General features: G+C 43.0%; 3 protein-coding genes across 8 annotated transcripts; all 3 read right to left on the bottom strand.

Annotated features, from left to right (window-relative positions):
• Positions 1 to 1,127: 1,127 nt before the first annotated feature.
• On the bottom strand, positions 1,128 to 11,880 carry LOC121569788 (dehydrogenase/reductase SDR family member 7B). 5 transcript variants are annotated; one of them, XM_041880972.1, is made up of 8 exons: positions 11,703 to 11,880; positions 11,314 to 11,452; positions 3,106 to 3,304; positions 2,814 to 2,932; positions 2,352 to 2,565; positions 2,121 to 2,213; positions 1,715 to 1,867; positions 1,128 to 1,594 (listed from the first exon to the last, which is right to left on the bottom strand). In XM_041880972.1, the coding sequence occupies exons 3-8, from the start codon at positions 3,254 to 3,256 to the stop codon at positions 1,389 to 1,391; spliced, it is 936 nt and encodes a 311-aa protein (XP_041736906.1). In that variant the 5' UTR covers positions 3,257 to 3,304; positions 11,314 to 11,452; positions 11,703 to 11,880; the 3' UTR covers positions 1,128 to 1,388. The 5 variants fall into 5 exon arrangements, with proteins under 5 accessions (XP_041736906.1, XP_041736905.1, XP_041736908.1 ...); XM_041880971.1 differs by having other exon boundaries at positions 11,752 to 11,880; XM_041880974.1 differs by having other exon boundaries at positions 11,352 to 11,452; positions 11,752 to 11,880.
• A 2,317-nt stretch (positions 11,881 to 14,197) lies between these two features.
• LOC121569789 (transmembrane protein 11, mitochondrial) lies at positions 14,198 to 17,075 on the bottom strand. Of its 2 annotated transcripts, none has more exons than XM_041880977.2 (2): positions 16,993 to 17,075; positions 14,198 to 15,191 (listed from the first exon to the last, which is right to left on the bottom strand). In XM_041880977.2, exon 2 carries the CDS (start codon positions 15,182 to 15,184, stop codon positions 14,675 to 14,677), a length of 510 nt encoding a protein of 169 aa, XP_041736911.1. In that variant the 5' UTR covers positions 15,185 to 15,191; positions 16,993 to 17,075; the 3' UTR covers positions 14,198 to 14,674. The 2 variants fall into 2 exon arrangements, with proteins under 2 accessions (XP_041736911.1, XP_041736910.1); XM_041880976.1 differs by lacking the exon at positions 16,993 to 17,075 and adding an exon at positions 16,452 to 16,986.
• A 1,533-nt stretch (positions 17,076 to 18,608) lies between these two features.
• On the bottom strand, positions 18,609 to 21,528 carry LOC121569790 (protein NATD1-like). Its single transcript, XM_041880978.2, has 3 exons — positions 20,873 to 21,528; positions 19,586 to 19,704; positions 18,609 to 18,728 (listed from the first exon to the last, which is right to left on the bottom strand). Exons 1-3 carry the CDS (start codon positions 20,967 to 20,969, stop codon positions 18,609 to 18,611), a joined length of 336 nt encoding a protein of 111 aa, XP_041736912.1. The 5' UTR covers positions 20,970 to 21,528.
• Positions 21,529 to 22,079: the final 551 nt, after the last annotated feature.

Below are 22,079 nucleotides of genomic sequence, written 5' to 3'. Positions count from 1 at the left end.
AGCAAAACAGTCCTGTAGCTTAGCATCTGCGTCATCTGACCACTTTTTTATTAACCGAATCACTGGTGCTTCCTGCTTCAGTTTTTGCTTATAAGCAGGAATCAGGAGGATAGAGTTATGGTCAGATTTGCCAAATGGAGGGCGAGGGAGAGCTTTGTATGCGTCTCTGTGTGTGGAGTAAAGGTGGTCTAGAGTTTTTAAATAAACCTACCATTAAAATTATAGACTGATCATGTCTTTGTCAGTGGGCAAACGTACAAAATCAGCAGGGGATCAAATACTTTTTTCCCTCACTGTAGAACAGATCTACCACTTCCTTGAGACTTGTTTTCAATGAGAATGACAGAGCTATAACTCACATTTATATGTAAATTTGGTCGGGTCACCCAAAAAGTTACATATTTAATGTAAAATAAAACTCATAGAAACGTTTCATGGGAACATTGCAAGAACATTCAGAGAAAACCGCTGGACTGACACTCCATGCTGGTGGGAAAAATCCATCATATGCTCCAGAAAATGTTGACTTTCCTTTTTGGGGAACTTTTTGATCACAACGTTTACTCAAATTGTTCTGTATTCATGTAAATTGTAATTCTTAGTCAGCATGTGTTACCATGTAGTACATTATGGCCTCCTGTAGCTCAGTTGGTAGAGCATGGCGCTTGCAACGCTAGGGTTGTGGGTTCGACTCCCACGGGGGGCCACTAACTGTACGTCGCTCTGGATAAGAGCGTCTGCTAAATGACTAAAATGTAAATTATATTAGACTGCTGTACGCGTTTTCACCCTGTCCTGTTTTTGATTGTAATATCCTTTGAGAAAAATAAGGTTTTTAGAAACAATCCCTGAATGCAATACATTTTTGTTAACCTGAAACTATATCTGCACCATCAACAGATTTGTTCAAAAACAATAATCATCACCTAATATAGTATTCACTAATGAAGAACTCACAGATGACAGAGCAACTGAGTTTTCTAACAGGTCTATTAGCTAAACCAGTAATGGTGGTACAACACAGAGACATCAGAATGATAATCTGTTATTTGTGTGTAATTCACAAATGACCATGAAAACAAACTCCAAAGCTAATCATTACAACAAATGAAATGTACTCAACAATGTTCGGGTTGCTCTGAAATTTTATTACACGTCAATATCATAATTGTAAATGTGATCTACCCTGAACACTTTGCATGATGTTAACCTTGAAGTTGAAACCGCAGTTTGTAAGATTTCCAGTTATTTCAATTAATGAACCACATCTCACATTGTGGCTTTAAAACAAAACAACTTTTCCATTTGCAAGTTATTACAGTGTGCATTAATCAATTGATCCATTCCCATAGTTTTGCCACATCACCTCTCTCTCCCCCTCCAACTTCTCACTCATCTTTGGATTTCTGCTCCTTGCGAGCCCGAGAGGCCATGAGTTTGAAGAAGAGGGCGGGCCACAGGGTGCGAATGTAGACGGCCAGAGTGGGCAGGGGCCCAGCCAATAGGACCTCTTTACTCCTGTGATGGACAGCCTTTAGGACCACTTGGGCCACCTCTTTCGGTTCCCGCCCCAAAGCTGTCGTCTTGTCCAGGACTTCACCAGAGTAGAAAGGAGAGAAATAAATAGACTACTAACGTAATTACAGAGAGAGGGGGAGGGGAAGAGCAGACAGAGAATGAGAGAGAGAGTGGCCAGTTAATTCCTCTCCCTTACCTCCATATTTGGAGCCATCCCCCGTGACAGCGTTAAGAGACAGGTTGGTTCTGATGTAGCCAGGGCTGACCACTGTCACCTGTATACTGTAGCGCTCCATCTCAGCCCTCAGACAGTCGAAGTAGGCCTGGGTGGCGTGTTTGGAGGCCGCATCTGCTCAAAACACACCATGTGTTTATTCCATTTCATTCCCTTACTACTACAGATATCACTGACAGAGCTATTTGCAGGTGGAAATAATACTTGTTTCACTTTCCTTTAGAAATGTGCCGTACTACGGTTTGTAGATTTTTGTATTGTGTTATACATTTTCAAAAATATAAAAAAGTCAAAATTTGTAATGATTTCATGGATAATTATTTAGCTTCAGTTATAGGGTTGGCATCACTATCACTACATTACTCACAAGCTGATCTGTAGGGAATGGCAATCTTCCCCTGGACACTGCTGATGACCACTACGTGTCCACTGCGCCGGCGAACCATGGAGGGCAGGAGGGCTACAGTTGGAGAGAGAGAGAGAGGGATGGAGAGAAAGGGAGAAAACAAACAAAGTTGAGAGAGTGGAGAGAAGAATCAAGAGACTACATGACCACAGAGAGTGTACATTTGGAAATCAAGTGATCATAACCTTCTACCTTGAGTCAGAGCTATGGGCCCAAAGTAGTTGGTATCCATGACGCCCCTCTGTACGGAGATGTGCGTCTCCAGGATGTTGCCGCGATGACTGATGCCGGCGTTGTTGATGAGGACGTCCACGTGGCCATAGCACCTCAGGATCTCCTCCGCGGCCATGGCAACCATTTCCGCTGTGTCGGACAGGTCAAAGATCACCATAATGGGGGTGTACGTCTGCCGGTGATGACATCATAGACATGTCATAAGAATTCAAGGGGTGCATCTCAATAGTCTAATGTTGCTCTCGCCCCTCGTCTCCTTTCCTTCATCTGACATGATGCAAAAAAGCTGAACTGGTGAAGGCAAAAATTCTAGTATCCAACTAATCGCTCTCCCTTATCATGTTTTCAGATCAGCCCAGTGGAGGAAGAGGAGATGAGAAGTGAGTGTGTGTGTGTGTGTGTGTGTGTGTGTCTCTATACCTGCCGCTGGCTTTCTGCTGCGGTGGCTGTGAGCTCCTGAACTACGTCCTGTAGCCTGGCTGCGTCCCGGCCACACAGAACCAGCCTTGCTTTGGCAGCATGGAACACCCGAGCACACTCTGCAACACAACACACACACTATTTTAAAGGTATAGTTCACTTTGAACTAGTACCTAGAACCTTTGAGTATGTTTTTTATTTTAGTGATTCTGTCTATGTAGCCTACATTGTGTATGCTATAAAATTGCCTCATTGAGGACATTTAAGTTTTCTAATCTAAAGTAACACTCACCTCTCCCCAGGCCAGAGCTGGCTCCAGTGATGACCACCACAGCGTCCTGGATGGTAGCCCCCTGTTGGAGCCTCTGGAGCAGCCGGTAGAGCAGCACCAGCCCTAGCCCACCCAGGACCAGCGGCACCACTCCCCCCATTACACGCTCCATGGCTGGGATGATTGGACAGGACCACCCGACCCTATCAGTTTACCCCGCCTGGACAACACACAACCACTTCTCTTCAGGATTTCCAAGCTGCTTCCCAAATGGCACCCTATTTTCTATATAGTGCACTACTTTTGATAGGAATCTGGTCGAAAGTAGTGCACTATGTAGAAAATAGCATAATTTCAGAGGCAAGTTAGAGGCTGTCAACTTGTGAGGAACAGCAGAAATCATTGCCCACCAAATTAAAATACCGTAAAACTTCAATTAATATCCCAGGCGTTTATTTGCTTAATCACTGAACACAACAGGCGCTTATTAGAGAGAGACTTCTATTTGAGCCAGGCGTCTATTTCCTTAATGAACACATCTTTTGCTTATTTGCATTGTTCATTGTTTAATTCCAGCATCCACTTCCAGCATTTTAATCAATTTCTAAATCTCCTGCACTAATGTGTTATCATGTACACACTGTGTCATGTTTCTTTTGTCTTAGCACACTTCTTTAAAGAAAAAAAAGAAACAACTTTTCCTTGACAGAATAATGATTCTCCTCTGAATTTCCGGTAGTTCTTACTTTTGACACTAGAGGGTGATCGGGCGATTTTTAGGGGTCTGTACTCCCGAAGTTGTTGACAGTTTTTGTGCTTGCCAGTTAGCTAGTAGTTCTCAACCTCCGTTCCGCCAGCAAGAATAAGCAAGACCTAGTAAGAATAAGGCCAATAACAGTACAGTATGAAACGCTGTGATAAGGCCGTGACCTCAGATTTCCCTTCAAAATAAAAGTCCCACAATGAAAATGCTAAGAAATAATAAATGGTAGAAATTCGTAACATTTTATTAGGAAATGTAAGCAGACTTCGAATTTTGTTTAACAATATGAAAAAATGAATAACGTTAATCGCATTTACAGCGCAAATAATAATAATAATAATAATGATAATAAAGCATTGACATTGTTAACAGCATTAAAAGTAATGATTACTAGATAGTTATCATGGTAACAGCAGTAATAATTTAAAAAAACTATTTATAATGCTACTTGTCACGCCCTGACGTATTTGTTGAGTCAGGGTGTGTATTTTCTGTGTCGTGTTGTGCTATGTTTATTGTCTATGGTTAGATCTAGTATGTATAGATCTATGTTGGCCAGGGTGGTTCCCAATCAGAGGCAGCTGTAGCTCGTTGTCTCTGATTGGGGACCATACTTAGGTAGCCTGTTGGCACTAGTGGGTGGTGGGATCTTGTTCCGTATAGGTTTGTTGTGTGTACCTTAAGACTTCACGTATCGTTTGTTTGTTGTTTTGTCGTGTTTGCACAGTTATAATAAACATGTACGCTTATCACGCTGCGCCTTGGTTCGACCAATCTTTAAACGATCGTGACACTACTATTAATAATAATAGTAATAACAATATTAATATTATTATAATTATAATAATCAACTTTAGAAAACATGGTCCGATGAAGCGGATGCTAAGCTACAGGAGTGTTTCGCTAGCACAGACTGGAATATGTTCCGGGATTCATCCGATTGCATTGAGGAGTTTACCACATCAATCAATCAATCAATTTTATTTTATATAGCCCTTCTTACATCAGCTAATATCTCGAAGTGCTTTACAGAAACCCAGCCTAAAACCCCAAACAGCTAGTAATGCAGGTGTAGAAGCACGGTGGCTAGGAAAAACTCCCTAGAAAGGCCAAAACCTAGGAAGAAACCTAGAGAGGAACCAGGCTATGAGGGGTGGCCAGTCCTCTTCTGGCTGTGCCGGGTGGAGATTATAACAGAACCATGCCAAGATGTTCAAAAATGTTCATAAGTGACAAGCATGGTCAAATAATAATCAGGAATAAATCTCAGTTGGCTTTTCATAGCCGATCATTAAGAGTTGAAAACAGCAGGTCTGGGACAGGTAGGGGTTCCATAACCGCAGGCAGAACAGTTGAAACTGGAATAGCAGCAAGGCCAGGCGGACTGGGGACAGCAAGGTGTCAGCATGCCCGGTAGTCCTGACGTATGGTCCTAGGGCTCAGGTTCTCAGAGAGAAAGAGAGAACGAGAGAATTAGAGAGAGCATACTTAAATTCACACAGGACACTGGATAAGACAGGAGAAGTACTCCAGGTATAACCAACTAACCCCAGCACCCCGACACATAAACTACTGCAGCATAAATACTGGAGGCTGAGACAGGAGCGGTCCGGAGACACTGTGGCCCCATCCGAAGAAACCCCCGGACAGGGCCAAACAGGAAGGATATAACCCCACCCACTCTGCCAAAGCACAGCCCCCGCACCACCAGAGGGATATCCTCAACCACCAACTTACAATCCTGAGACAAGGCCGAGTATAGCCCACAGAGGTCTCCACCACAGCACAAACCAAGGGGGGCGCCAACCCAGACAGGAAGATCACGTCAGTAACTCAACCCACTCAAGTGACGCACCCCTCCTAGGGACGGCATGAAAGAGCACCAGCAAGCCAGTGACTCAGCCCCTGTAACAGGGTTAGAGGCAGAGAACCCCAGTGGAGAGAGGGGAACCGGCCTGGCAGAGACAGCAAGGGCTGTTCGTTGCTCCAGAGCCTTCCGTTCACCTTCACACTCCTGGGCCAGACTACACTCAATCATATGACCTACTGAAGAGATAAGTCTTCAGTAAAGACTTAAAGGTTGAGACCGAGTCTGCGTCTCTCACATGGGTAGGCAAACTGTTCCATAAAAATGGAGATCTATAGGAGAAAGCCCTGCCTCCCGCTGTTTGCTTAGAAATTCTAGGGACAATTAGGAGGCCTGCGTCTTGTGACCGTAGCGTACGTATTGGTATGTACGGCAGGACCAACTCGGAAAGATAGGTAGGAGCAAGCCCATGTAACGCTTTATAGGTTAACAGTAAAACCTTGAAATCAGCCCTTGCCTTAACAGGAAGCCAGTGTAGGGAAGCTAGCACTGGAGTAATATGATCAAATTTCTTGGTTCTAGTCAGGATTCTAGCAGCCGTATTTAGCACTAACTGAAGTTTATTTAGTGCTTTATCCGGTAGCCGGAAAGTAGAGCATTGCAGTAGTCTAACCTAGAAGTAACAAATGCATGGATTAATTTTTCTGCATCATTTTTGGACAGAAAATTTCTGATTTTTGCAATGTTACGTAGATGGAAAAAAGCTGTCCTTGAAACAGTCTTGATATGTTCGTCAAAAGAGAGATCAGGGTCAAGAGTAACGCCGAGGTCCTTCACAGTTTTATTTGAGACGACTTTACAACCATCAAGATGAATTGTCAGATTTAACAGAAGATCTCTTTGTTTCTTGGGACCTAGAACAAGCATCTCTGTTTTGTCCGAGTTTAAAAGTAGAAAGTTTTCAGCCATCCACTTCCTTATGTCTGAAACACAGGCTTCTAGCGAGGGCACCTGCTTCATTGATAAGTGTATCGACAACGTTGTCCCCACAGTGACCATATGTACATATCCCAACCAGAATCCACGGATTACAGGCAGCATCCGTACTGAGCTAATGGCTAGAACTGCTGCTTTCAAGGAGCAGGACACTAGTCCGGACGCTTATAAGAAATCCCGCTACGCCCTCCGACGAACCATCAAACAGGCAAAGCGTCTGCACAGGACTAAGAACGAATCCTACTACACCGGCTCGACGCTCATCGGATGTGGCAAGGATTGCAAACTATCACAGAATACAAAGGGAAAACCAGCCGAGAGCTGCCCAGTGCCACGAGCCTACCAGAGGAGCTAAATGCCTTTATGTTCGCTTCGAGGCAAGCAACACTGAACCATGCGTGAGGTGGCTACTCTGAAGAATCTCAAATATAAAATAAATGTTGATTTGTTTAACACTTTTTTGGTTACTACATGATTCCATTTGTGTTTTTCATAGTTTATGTCTACACTATTATTCTACAATGTAGAAATAGTAAAAATAAAGCAAAACCATTGAATGAGTAGGTGTGTCTAAACTTTTGACTGGTACTGTACATGTTTCAAGCAAACCACCATAGTCCCTAAGAATGCCAAGGTAACCTGTCAAAAACCCTGGACCCACTCTAATTTGCATACCGCCCCAACAGATCCACAGATTACGCAATCTCCATTGCACTCCACAATGCCCTTTCCCACCTGGATAAAAGGAACACCTACACGAGAATGCTGTTCATTGACTACAGCTCAGCGTTCAACAGCATAGTGCCCTCCAAGCTCATCACTAAGCTAAAGACCCTGGGACTGAACACCTCCCACTGCAACTGGATCCTGGACTTCCTGATGGGGCGCCCCCAGGTGGTGAGCGTAGGCAACAACACAACAACCACGCTGACCCTCAACACGGGGGCCCCTCAGGGGTGCATGCTCAGTCCCCTCCTGCACTCCCTGTTCACCCATGAGTTTGCTGATCACCGATGAAGATGAGACAGCCAATAGGGGGAGGTCAGAGACCTGGCATTGTGGTGCCAGGACAACAACCTCTCTCTCAACGTGAGCAAGACAAAGGAGCTTATCATGAACTACAGGAAACGGAGGGCCGAACACACCCCCATTCACATTGTAGTAGAGCGGATCGAGAGCGTCAAGTTCCTCGGTGTCCACATCACTAACGACCTATCATGGTCCACACACACCAACACAGTCGTGAAGAGGGCACGACCACGCCTCTTCCCCTCAGGAGGCTGAAAAGATTTGGCATTCACCCTCAGATAATCAAAACGTTATACAGCTGCACCATTGAGAGCATCTTGACAGGCTCCATCATCGCTTGGTATGGCAACTGCTCGACATCCGACCGCAAGGCGCTACAGAGGGTAGTGCGTACGGCTCAGTACATCACTGGGGCCGAACTCCCTGCCATCCAAGACCTCTATATCAGGCGGTGTCAGAGGAAGGTCCTAAAAATTCAGACTCCAGCCACCCAAGTTATAGACTTTTCTCTCTGCTACCGCACGGCAAGCAGTACCTGAGCACCAAGTCTGTGACCAAAAGGCACCTGAACAGCTTCTACCACCAAGCCATAAGACTGCTGAAAAGTTAATCAAATGGCTACCAGGACTATTTACACTGACTCCCTTTAATTATTTATTTATCTTAAATTGTTTTGCACTGATTCCCTTGCACTGGCTCTATGCACATTCACTAGACTCTACCCACACACACACTACACTGACACTCCAACACACACACGCATATTGACACCACACACACTCATAGACATATCTTTCATACGCTGCTGCTACTCTGTTTATTGCCTAGTCACTTTTACCCCTACCCACATGTACATACCTCAACTACCTTGTGCCCCTGCACATTGACTTAGTACTGGTACTCCTTCTATATACCCTCGTTATTGTTTTTATTGTGTTACTATTTCCTTTTTTATTTAGCAAATATTTGTCTTACTTTTTAACTCTGCACTGTTGGGAATGAGCTCGTAATTAAGCATTTCACTGTAAAGTCTATACCTGTTGTATTTGGCGCATGTGACCAATACAATTTGATTTTACTCAGAAGCACTTTTACTTTCCAAATTCACAGAGCGTCACTGCTCATTGGACCACCCATACGTAAAAATGTATGCACACATGACTGTAAGTCACTTTGGATAAAAACGTCTGCTAAATGGCATATTATTTATTATTATTATTCTGAAGCCCTTAAAAGCGGGGCCAATCAGCTTAAATCCAATAGTTTTTTCATATTGGACATAAATATTGCAACATACAATTTTCTGTCAATTGTGTCGCAGTAAAAAGGGGGTCCATTCTATTAAGATGGGATAATGGGACAATTTGGAGAAGTGGCGGTCAGTGCCGTTTAAGATGAGGGAGGACTATTTTTATTTTTTATGAGCATGGCCTAATTTCTATTACAGCATATTCCATTCACCCAGTTCAATGTAACATCGATAGGTTTAGGCTACTACATGATACTCAAATTTTCCCTATACCCATCATAAGGTTGCTACAACCTAGCCTATGAATGAAAGTTTACAATGTAGGTGCACAGGTCGAGAGAATTTTGGGTAATCAAGGTGACAGACAGTGACACATTCAATACCGCCTTGCACACTCTTGCCTGCATCTACAGTTGAAGTCAGAAGTTTACATACATTTAGGTTGGTTTTTCAACCACTCCACAAATTTCTTGTTAACAAACTATAGTTTTAGCAAGTCGGTTAAGACATCTACTTTGTGCATGACACAAGTAATTTTTCCAACAATTGTTTACAGACAGATTATTTCCCTTATAATTCACTGTAACACAATTCCAGTGGGTCAGAAGTTTACATACACTAAGTTGAGTGTGCCTTTAAACAGCTTGGAAAATTCCAGAAAATGATGTAATGGCTTTAGAAGCTTCTGATAAATTATGTCAATTAGCCTGAGTCAATTGGAGGTGTACCTGTGGATGTATTTCAAGACCTACCTTCAAACTCAGTGCCTCTTTGCTTGGTCCTCTGTAGCTCAGCTGGTAGAGCACAGCGCTTGTAACGCCAATGTAGTGGGTTCGATCCCCGGGACCATCCATACACAAAAAATGTATGCACGCATGACTGTAAGTCGCTTTGGATAAAAGCGTCTGCTAAATGGCATATTATTATTATTTGCTTGACATCATGGGGAAATCAAATCAGCCAAGACCTCAGAAAAAAATGTGTAGACCTCCACAAGTTTGGTTCATCCTTGGGAGCAATTTCCAAACGCCTGAAGGTACCACGTTCATCTGTACAAACAATAGTACGCAAGTATAAACACCATGGGACTATGCAGCCGTCATACCGCTCAGGAAGGAGACGCGTTCTGTCTCCTAGAGATGAACGTACTTTGGTGCGAAAAGTGCAAATCAATCCCAGAACAAGAGCAAAGGACCTTGTGAAGATGCTGGAGGAAACAGGTAAAAAAGTATCTATATCCACAGTAAAACGAGTCCTATATCGACATAACCTGAAAGGCCGCTCTGCAAGGAAGAAGCAACTGCTCCAAAACCGCCATAAAAAAGCCAGACTACGGTTTGCAACTGCACATGGGGACAAAGATTGTACTTTTTGGAGAAATGTCCTCTGGTCTGATGAAACAAAAATAGAACTGTTTGCCCATAATGACCATCGTTATGTTTGGAGGAAAAAGGGGCAGGCTTGCAAGTCGAAGAACACCATCCCAACCGTGAAGCACGGGGGTGGCAGCATCATGCTGTGGGGGTGCTTTGCTGCAGGAGGGACTGGTGCACTTCACAAAATAGATGGCATCATGAGGAAGGAAAATTATGTGGATATATTGAAGCAACATCTCAAGACATCAGTCAGGATGTTAAAGCTTGGTCGCAAATGGGTCTTCCAAATGGACAATGACCCCAAGCATACTTCTATAGTTGTGGCAAAATGGCTTAAGGACAACAAAGTCAAGGTATTGGAGTGGCCATCACAAAGCCCTGACCTCAATCCTATAGAAAATGTGTGGGCAGAACTGAAAAAGTGTGTGCGAGCAAGGAGGCCTACAAACCGGACTCAGTTACACCTGCTCTGTCAGGTCCTTATTGTGGGAAGCTTGTGGAAGGCTACCCGAAACGTTTGACCCAAGTTAAACAATTTAAAGGCAATGCTACAAAATACTAATTGAGTGTATGTAAACTTCTGACCCACTGGGAATGTGATGAAATAAAAGCTGAAATAAATAATTCTCTCTACTATTATTCTGACATTTCACATTCTTAAAATAAAGTGGTGATCGTAACTGACCTAAGACAGGGAATTTTTACTAGGATTAAATGTCAGGAATTGTGAAAAACTGAGTTTAAATGTATTTGGCTATGGTGTATGTAAACTTCCGACTTCAACTGTAGCTGATCTAGGGTGTAATCATCAGTCCAACAGTTGCAAACGAGTGTCTATTGGACAAATTCAGGTATGTTTATCCCTGTTTCGTTTCGTTTGCTAAACATTTTCCCAACAGAATCGGTGGAATGAATACCCCCTGATCACATGCAAACACAGTTCACTTTCATAGCAGCCACATACAAACAGCAAAAGTTATCCGCGACTCGCGCTGCAGTGTCACAATACCTAATACTCTGGTCCTGAATCTTGCACCCGCTACTCACACTGGTCCAGGATTCGTTTCAGCCTGGGTTCGTTTGCGTTTCACACATGCTTTATAGCGCGGATCGACACTAGTGCAGCTGTAAGCAAGCGGCTCTGCTGGCTAAATAGAAACAAGCACACACCAACAGTGACAGTTATGCTCTGTATACCGAGACACACAGTTTGGTCTTCGAGCTAGTTTACTTTGCTACAAAGCAGAACCCTCACATTAAATACAGAAGAATCAGTCACTAGCTACATCAGTTGCTAAATTATTTTAAATATTCCACAACCAAGCCACCATACTAAAATATGAGCCTAGCTAGTACTGAAGCTAATGACAGATGGCTAATAACCTCAACATGACTAACCAAAGTGCCGCAAATATCTTATGTAGCTATGCCGAGTGACTTGACACACCTGAACTGAAGTCCGTCTGACTCGTCGTCAACATACAAAGGTTTATTATGATAATATTTTATAGTAATTTTTGTTGAGATCCAAAAACCGAATGTAGAAAGTAACCCGGAAGCAGCTAGGAAAGCTTAATTCCAGCCAATCAGTTGTATGTGACGGTAGAAGGGTTTCTGCCAATCACGTGTAGGTTATTAATCAATGTGTGCGCATTATTTCTAACCCGGGGTATCCCGTTTTTTAACCGGTGGAAACAGGTTGTATTCCTCTAGTTTACAATACTTTCAACTCTACACATTATATTTATATCTGCCACACCAAAGATTATGGATATACTGACAAGATACATGTCTCCAAGCCCTAACAATTGTAGTCGTTGTCCACGAAGCGGAACAGCAGGCTGTCTAGCTCCCGTCTATCCTTTCTTTGGATTGGTGGATACATCTCATTATTGTAATCCTGTTTTGAATATTCGATGAGGGTTGACGTCAACTGCCTGTACACTACTAGCCTCATGTCATGAATATGCGTAGCCATCTCGAGACAACTCCGATACAAAGTGTTTTTTTCCCTCAAAGTTGCCGGGAAGTCACGTTTCCTACTTCTATCAGTACAGTCGTAACAACGTAAACATTACGAAATTTATATTTTATCAAATAAACGTCACGTAGCAAATAAGCCATTCATTTTTTTGTTGACCAAATTTGACACTCATTGACCTCCATACAAAAACTCCGTGCTTGGTGTGCGAAACAACGAAAATACGCCACCTGCTGGAGGGAGACAGATTTTCCACTGACTTGGGCCTCTCTTCTCTGGTATCACACGATTCTCAACTGATGTCGACTCTCAAATTCATAACAAGATGATCCAAAAGATAGAGCTGGAGGTAATAAGCTAGCATAATTACTATAAAAAACATTGTACATTTTGTAAGTATTTTAACTGCAGTCCCAACAAAGACTTTCCAGGTTGTTCATGGATGGGCAATGTTTAGTTTGTATAATATTTAGCAAAGAAGCAATGTGAAAGAAAACACAGGTAAAGGGGGTATGTAGCCCCATATTGATGATAGCCAAATACTTGGTTGGCTGGTTACATTTCCAATGCAGTCCTAATTAAAACTTGCAAACCATTTCATGCGTTGCAAAGAATGACAATCAGGTCCCCATCAAGCTGCAAAGCCTGACATATTCAAATAATATTCCAAATTAAACTAAATACAATTGAAAACCATAATGGTTAGAAACAATATCACAAAAAGTAATATTGCTCTCTCCCTGAAATGTCCAAAAACCTACAACAGCTTATTAATTTACTAGTGAGAAATGTCCCCCAAAAATATTTTTATTTTTAACTATGAATGACCATTTTCTTGTAACCAGGCCAAGTCGTGTGTACATGAGGTTGTCATGTTGTATTTTACATAGCAAACAACCTGATTTTAAGAGAAAAAAAAACACCACAAGAAGACTACTGCCACCATTTGGGACTCAGATCCATATACACTGAATATGCCAAACATTAGGAACACCTTCCTAATAGTGAGCTGCCCACCCCCTCTTGCCCTCAGAACAGCCTCAATTAGTCAGGGCATGGACTCTACAAGGCGTCAAGCGTTCCATAAGGATGGTGGCCCATGTTGACCAATGCTTCCCACAGTTGGGTCAAGTTGGCTGGATGTCCTTTAGGTGGTGGACCATTCTTGATACACATGGGAAACCCCAGCAGCGTTGCAGTTCTTGGCACAAACCGGTACGCCAGGATTCTACTACCATACCCAGATCAAAGGCACTTTAATATTTTGTCTTGCCCATTTACCCTCTGAATGGCACACATTCACAATCCATGTCTCAATTGTCACAAGGCTTAAACATTATTCTTTAACCTGTCTCCTCCCCTTCATCTACACTGATTTAAGTGGATTTAACAAGTGACATCAATAAAGGATCATAGCTTTCACCTGGATTCACTTGGTCAGTCTGTCATGGAAAGAAAATTAGTTCTTAATGTTTGGTACACTCAGTGTATATGTCCCTTACATACACAACCCACTCCTACACTCAGCAAGTCCCCATTAAGTGTCTAACAATCCCACAAAGAGCTCCATGTGGACAGGCTTTTTACCCATGACTGCATGTGCGTAAAGGACAAGACAGACCAACACGATGGTGGCGATTCAACATGTAGAATAGTTGGGAAATGAACAGAAAGGCAATAGGACTTGCTACGCATGGCCGACATTTGTGTTGTTCTGTCTTGTCCTTAACAACTTTGACTGGTGAGGGATGACCAAACAAGTATGTTTAAAGGTCTTGACTTTGCCTTTGTTCCAAAGAGTGAATAAACCTAGAAAGACAAAAATCTGAAAACAAAGGTAGTGCTATTGCCTTTGTGATTCAAGACATGGTGTATAATTTGTTTAATGAAAAATAAAATACAGAAAGGAGAGTTTGAAATATCCTAATGTTTAATGAAAGGGTGACGTACTGATCAGCAAGAAAGGGGTACAGTAAAACTACAAGGAATAGACAAAAATGTTGGTAATACTCTGTTTCAACCGCAACACGATTCAGTCTTTATTTACTTTTACTTAGCTACCCTTGTGCACTAACTTAGTGTATTGAGAGGGGGCCAGGGACGGGGGAAGAGGCGCAAGGGTACCATATGGATAAGTGCACTGGTGATGTCACTTACAAGTAAAGAAAATGAGAAGGGAAAAATAATTCCTTCTAGTTTTAACTATATCCCTCTGATCCATCAAACAGCCCAAAAGTAAGCGCCCGCGCAAGTGGGGTGGGGGGGTTAGGGGCAAACCCTCGACTCTGCGCATGGCTTCCACTTGGCTTACTACTGGGTGGATTCTTTCTTTTCCCGGTATATCTTTTATTATTTTTTTGTATTTTTTGTATTTCTCTTCAGAGTGTGCTCATACCGCGTAGAGTTCGTAGATCTTCTTGGCGCAGTAGGCCAGGGCGGCCAGCGCTATCGTGTTGTGGAGTCTCTTTCTGTGGATGTCATCCCTGCGCACCAGCACCACTGGCGTGGAGGAGGTGAGTGTGTGCAGGGGCAGCCGTGAGAGTTTTTGGCTGTCGTACTCCACCTGGTACTTGCAGCAGGGATCGAACTGCCAGGAGATTCCGTAGAGGGCGGAGCAAGCCACGCTGAGGGCGCCAGCGGGCAGTGCCACGTAGCGCGAGTACTCAGGCGGCAGCGAGAGCGGCGTCAGGAGGCAGGCGGTGCCCGACAGCACGGCCGTCTTGTGCAGGCAGTTGCCCACAGCGATCCAGCGGGCCGTCTCGTCGCCAATGCGCGTGGGCTCGATCACAATGTACTTGTACTGGGCCTCCAGCGCCTGCTCCAGCTCGTACTCAAACTGGTCCTGCGCATTCTCCCCGTTGTAGATCTCGTGAACGATGTAGCAGTCCGTTGCCGCCATCACTCCCCTGTGCACAGAGAGTGGAGATAAAGAGGGAGAGAGGGGATTGGGTGGGGATCAGAAATAGTAAGTAGATGGAAAATAAAGAGTATCACAATATTAAAATCCAAATTATTTTCCAAGCTTCATAGCAATTATGCAGCTTTGTGGCCCAAGGCAAGTGGTTGCACTAGTTCTTTGAATGATGATGTACAGATTAATACCACTTGTGAAGAAATAAGGGGAACTACTTAAAACAAAAAAAAATAAGACAGTCCATGTCCTTGATATCAGATTAGTGCACAACACCTGTTTTTTCAGCACACTGTATGGTCAAAACAAGACACTTCTGTGGAACTGTGATGCCTGTGCATGTTTGACATAAGAGCTGTGGAATCAAAGGGAAAGTAGGGTATTTTCTCGCGTTTAGAATTCTCATAGAGTTCACTAACTAGTCGTCAGTCACTGTCAAGTTGCCTGTTAGTAATAAGCTATTGTGATAACGTTAACTTAGCTATGGACAATATAAACAATGTTAAGTGTAAAACTCGAATGGCTCACTTTGCAAACATTATGGCCCGCGCAAGAGTGCTAGCTAGCTCCCTAACAAGGTTAAAACGGCTAGCTAAATAAAACTGCGTAAATTCACCCTGGCTGAGCGCACTCTGAGTCTGACACTCCAGAGCGAATTTACGAACGCGCCCGTCAAGTAGCTAACTACTGTTAGCTAGCTAACGTAAACACAACTCTGGGTTAGCGAGCATGTTGATCATTCACAACTGCTTCAACAATTCCAGTAACATGTATATTAACTACGTATAACATTGGAGCTGCTGCTGTGCTGTATTGGACGCAGCTTTGCATAACGTCAGGTCATACACATTGGTTAGCTCCACCACTGTTTGGAAGCTAGCGGCTCTGAAAACTAGCTAGTACGTAAATTGCAAGCGGCGAGTAAAACATTAGTATTGTGTTATATGACCGATATATTTGATATGTGCTAGTATATCTACTTTTTAACGTTACGGCATGTTTTCACACTATTTTAGTTGGATGGCTAACCTATCCAGAACTTGATTTTGAAGCTTTGATGAACAGGTTAGCGACGCTAGCAAACATGCTAATCAAAACATCACATGAGCAGTTATGGAGGAAGCAATTCGGAAAAGTGACAGCTGCATTAAGCTTTTAAAAGTCATACGTTGGAATTGTGAATGTGTGGCGTACCATAAAATAGACCTTGTACACAAAAAGAGTCGTAATATGACAATGATTGAGTGTAACTGACCTCTCCCTGTTGACTGGGACACCGCGCCTCCTTCCCAACGACGCCATCTTGGAGAACCAACACACGACTGCTGTCGACGCAGTGCAAGCTAGGATGTGTAGTGTGTATGCTATACTTGCAATACACTGCGAGGACAACTTAATGTACTTTGTCGTACTACATTTCCCATAATTAATTTAATGCACGTAGGATGTACCACTCACATTATTTATAGCATGTAAATGTAGAGGTCAGTTTAATTTACCACACTAGTACCTTTTATTGACGTAAACTGTAATCCAAACTGTGCTCAACACAAATGCGGAAAATGCTGCCTACACAAATCATGTTTATGTTTTGTAACAGTTGGGAGATGACCAATCGCAAGCAAGGACAACACAATGGGAATCGAGTAGGCCAAACCATTCTATAGTCAGGTTGCGCAGCAGGTACATTGTTCCACTTACTATTTACACTTATGGGCAACACTCACGGTTCAATGCAACTGACTGTCGCACTAAAGTGGGGGTGATATTTACCTGCCTCAGGTTGCTATACTCACCCATATTGTGTCCGGTCTTATCCAAGCTTCTCTAGTGAGTTGATCCCTGGCTTATCGCACACACGGTGTAGAACTCTATACTGGGAAGTGTGTTGTAACCCTTTAACAAGCCAGTGCCAACCAAGGTAACACGTGCAATCCATTAGCCCGCTCCCTGCCTCCCTCTCCAATAGATTGATTGCATAAAATGCACCTTTAAAATGTTATCACCTTGGTATTCTGCAGCTCAGAGGTGAAGTATACTAGGAAACCTAAACTACTTTAAATGTATAAGGCACTTCTAAATTATTGTAAATCAACGTTTCAATTGTTAGCTAGTCAATTAGTCAAATAAGGTATTATTTCATTTAAAACAGGATAGAGACATGGAAAATAATATCAGACTGTCTGCAGACTTTATACCCATCTCTGTCAGACAGTAGGCCTACAGAGCCATCCCCTGAAGACTCAGTGTCATCAGTTTTACTGCCTACCTGACCAGTATGCATTCAGTCACCTTGCAAAAAGTACATCTCACCTAGGTCAAAGCCAGAGAGAATCTCTACTGCAGTTTAAGATACTCAGCAAATAAAAAATAAAGGGTAAAACCTGTCACTTGATATTTGACTTTTGTTTTCTTAAGCCATGCTTGTAAACTGTATAGAGAAAATGTTGCACAAGATTTGAACTGTAGTAGAACAGCCCTGAATTAGTGCTTTTACAGACAGTAGAAGATCACCCCCACTGTCGATGAAGGTTCTATGGCAATGTCTCATGTCAGATAGCACAGCAGCTTTCTGTACAGTAACATTTAAGGTGAAGGGTAGGCCTACTGAGGAGTGGTTGTCCTGATGAACATGGGGACAGATAGTCTTGGGCAGTAGGAATAGAGGGAAGCGCCTCACTATCCCACGACAGGCTGACTGTATGTATGGGATATAGCCCACAAGTTGATGGTCTAAAGTAAACCAGGTGTGGCCAACCCTCCTCCTAGAGAGCTATTGGATGTGCACACTATTGCGCCAACCCTGCTCTAACACACCTGATTCAGTTAATCAAGGTCGTGATGAACAGCTGGTTTTTGTCTTGCTGGTTTTGACGAGAGAACAAATATAGAAACTAAAGACCTGACCCGAATGATCATGGTTGCATTCCACTCCAGAAAGCTGTTCCCTTCCTCCTGCCCTTGTTCACTCCTCTTCAAGGACCAGCCAAGACAGGATAGGTGAAAACAATACGGCCGAAGCGTGATGGAGACATTGCTTCTTACAGTACAAAAAACAGGAATCCTGTATACAGTCTTGCCACTATATAGATAATAAGACAGCCTTGGGGGCAGCAAGACTCTTCAACATACCTTTGTTTTCACACACACTCAAACACACAGACGTCCATGCCCATGGAGGACAGGCCGCGAGTAATGACAATGGCACTCGGACAGTTCCTCTACCACTGCTCTCCAACAGGGAGTCTTTATGTCCGTAGAGATAGGGAGAGCTCTAGTATGGTTGCCCCCTTCCAGTCTCTCCCTTACCACCCTCCACCCAAAACAGAGCACAAAGTCCTCCAAACCGAAAGAATGAGGCCATGCTTTCAACCTCGGTCTCTCTCCCTCTCCGCTCCTCTCTGTCATGGGGTCACATGGGGTGGATGTGCTCCAGGTATTGAGGTTGGGGATTCTCTTTGACGTATTTCTGGATGTACCAGCAGGTCAGGTGAGCCTTCAGATCCTCTTCCACTACAAAATCCATGGCCGCCTGCAATCAACAGAACATTGCCATTTAATTAAGGTGTTGTTTTGTAGCTTGAGTTCACAAAGTAATTGTCTTTGTCGTTCTGGTTTTATTTTAATACATGCAGTAACCAGGGACTGCAGATGAAAGGTGAGACACTTGCGCTATTATATTTTATTTTATATAAAGATTTTAAAACAGTAACGTTCCGGTCTACACAGATCTTCAAACAAACCATGTTTTCATTTTCTTCTTCCTCTTAGCTCTACCATAACCACTCCCTTGATATTACCCACCAGCGCTCTGAGCTCAGCTCATCTGGCAAAGCTCTGCCTTGACTGAATAAACAGGCCGATGCTTGGATTTCCAGAATTACAAGCAACAATCATATTGCCAGGCAGCTGTTATAAAGAGAACTAGATGGGAAAGAGTCCAAACTGTCCCATGAAAGCAGTTTATCAGCTGCCAGCTTAGGAAACTATTTACTATCTCTTCCTGGTTTAAAGATGTACAAAGACTTTTCTCCCCACACACAGAGTGAGCTGAGCAGCTCCAGATTGCAAGAAGGTCCTCCTGCAGAATTGTTGTGATATTGTAAATGATGGGTAACAGAGGTTGTTTCTGGACAAGGCCATGGGCTCAAATGCCTAACTAATAATACTGAGACCTATGGACTCCCATCATTTATCTAAAAGGCCCAGATAAGTGTAAGCCCTAAGCAACAAGGCCCACAAGTTTCTGTAATATTGCTTACACCTATCCAGGACTTTCAGATCTGGAAGGGGGTGTCAATAAGATCTAGGGATATAATAGGAGTGAGGGTGTAGTGTCTATTTTGGCATTGGGCCATGGTTCCATTCCATATTGTCAGACAGTCGAACCTTGGCCAGGTGCTTGGCAATGCCTCTCCCTCTGTAGGCATCTGGAACCTCCGTATGCTGCAGGTCCACAGTCTTCTTCCCAACATACTCGTACAAGAGGACCGCACGGTCATGAGAGCCTGGGACCAATTTAGAAGGGTGCAATGTTACAGAATAGAAACATTTAAAATATATAATGTAACACACAGATATTATTTGTAGGCTAAATAAGTTGTCATGACTCATGCATAATATGGAGTTGTGTCCGCTATAGGGCTACTCCATGCCTGACTATTAAAGGTCTGTACACATCAGTCTGAGTCTCCATCAGACCTCAATGAAATATCTATCAAAGATAGGGGTGCAGGCAGATAAATGAGGAATTGGGTTTTTAGAGAAAGTGAAGCAGATTCTCTCAAATAATCAGTTTTTTTTTGTTGCAAATGTGCATGCACATAAAATAGCAAACACTAACTGAGATGGAGGACAACATTTTAGATGCGTGACAGCAACAGCATTCAATTCAACCACTCACTGCCAGGAAGCTAACAATTAGCCTCGTTGGCTAACGCAATGCCACATATAGAACAATGAGACAGATATTTCACTTTATAAATGTGAAGAATCGGCTTGGCGTTTCCACTCACTACCAAATATGGTAGTGAGAGGAAGCCAACTGGCGGGAAGTGGGAGAAGATGGAACGAGATTTTGGCCGACATTCTGCACATTTTCTCATCGATGAAACATTTGATCTCAATACAGTTCTGTTCCCAAAACTAGAATCTGTTATGAACAGAGTAGACTAAGGTTTGTAGACATTGCCCTTTGCAAAAGTTTTTTATAATCGCGTTATTTAGGAGTGCAAATGCGAATTGAGTTATTGCACAAGCGCACTTCACAGAGTAGGCGTTACCTAACGGAAATATTCAGATGATGCTAGAACGCACCAATAGGATCTCGCTAGCTCGTGCTTAGCACTGCCCCCCTCCTTGCGTGTTCTGCCCACTATGGCTCATTTGTTCCCATTGGAAACCAAGGGCTGTGGTCGCTTGGTTTAGTTATAAAAAATATTTGGCTATGCCACTTGAGTTCTAGCTAGTAGCTTTTTGTCCGTTTGTTTACTAACAACGACCATTAGGGAAAAGTACGCTCCTTTTCTAGCTAAGTTACAGCTCGACTGCAATGAGGTAAGCTAGCCCAAAATATTATGAAAAAGTTGGTTAGCAAGCTAGCTTAACCACACTCTTTGGTAAACAGTTGTTAAAAGGGAAAACACATACGATTTCGCATAGCTAACGTTACATTACCATTTAGTCGTATGGTAAACTGTCGCTTCTTTTTATCATGTTCTACTGCTATCGGAGTGTTGATTTCGGGGATATTCATCTGCGTAGCCTGGGCCATGGTCTTTCGTCGTCCTTTCGCCAAAACGTATTTAATTGAGGTGAAATGGAACTCAAAGCGATCAAATCATAGCCACCTCAAACTCAGAAGAATCAATATCCAGCAAAAACACTCCATCATCCTCCTAGGACTCGGAGTAGGAAATCAACTGTAGATCACATGGTCTGAGCGGACCAATGATTGCTGCGATTCTTGATTTGAGAATGGCAGAGTTCCAGGCCGCCTACATTGTAGTTGCGTTGCGCGTAATCAGTTTATCTTGTCATAAATTATCAGTTAACGTCTCAAATATTCATGGTTTTCATTCAGTCAAGGTTAAACATCTGCAGAGATCTGACACACACATGAGAAGGGCTTACCAAGAAAAACTTCAGACATTTGCAGATATGAAACAGACAATCATAATATCAGTAAAAAAACATCAAATTCCCAGTTTATGCTTCAAAACCAACTTTATAAGAGTTTTTAAAAATGGGTTATATTTGACTCACAATTCCATGACTAAGACATTGTTGGCAGAATAGATGGATACAGTTCAAATCAAATCAGTTGTTAAAAGGGTAAACACGTACGATTTCGCATAGCTAACGTTACATTACCATTTAGTCGTATGGTAAACTGTCGCTTCTTTTTTATCGTGTTCTACTGCTATCGGAGTGTTGATTTCGGGGACATTCATCTGTGTAGCCTGGGCCATGGTTCAATGCATGATTAATATTATTCACCAATACATTTCTTGCTAGTCCCAAAAACATTGGCATCAGGTTGTAAATCACAGCTGGCCTGGTACATTGTTTGCTGCCGCCACCCATTTGGGATGCACTGTTTCAGTTTCAATGACTCAATAATTTGAACAAAAACGGACGACTGTAGCTAAGGCTGGGAATGTCAAAACAATCAAACTAGCAAGGGCAATCATCACAAGTCAGTCATAACGTGGCTACTAGGCTAGCATACATGTGTCAAACACAAGGCCCGCGGGCCGAATAGGACACATAAGCGAGTATAAATGAGTCAACAGTTGAGTCATCTACTCTATGAAATTACAGCCTGATGCACTTGTATAGTTAATTCAACTTAAACTGCGCTGCTTTCGTGTGTCCTGTTGAC

This window comes from Coregonus clupeaformis, chromosome 7 (genome assembly GCF_020615455.1).
Source record: "Coregonus clupeaformis isolate EN_2021a chromosome 7, ASM2061545v1, whole genome shotgun sequence".
NCBI classification, from domain to species: domain Eukaryota; kingdom Metazoa; phylum Chordata; class Actinopteri; order Salmoniformes; family Salmonidae; genus Coregonus; species Coregonus clupeaformis.
Note: the sequence above shows the minus strand (reverse complement) of the source record. Positions and strands in the feature narration are given on the sequence as shown.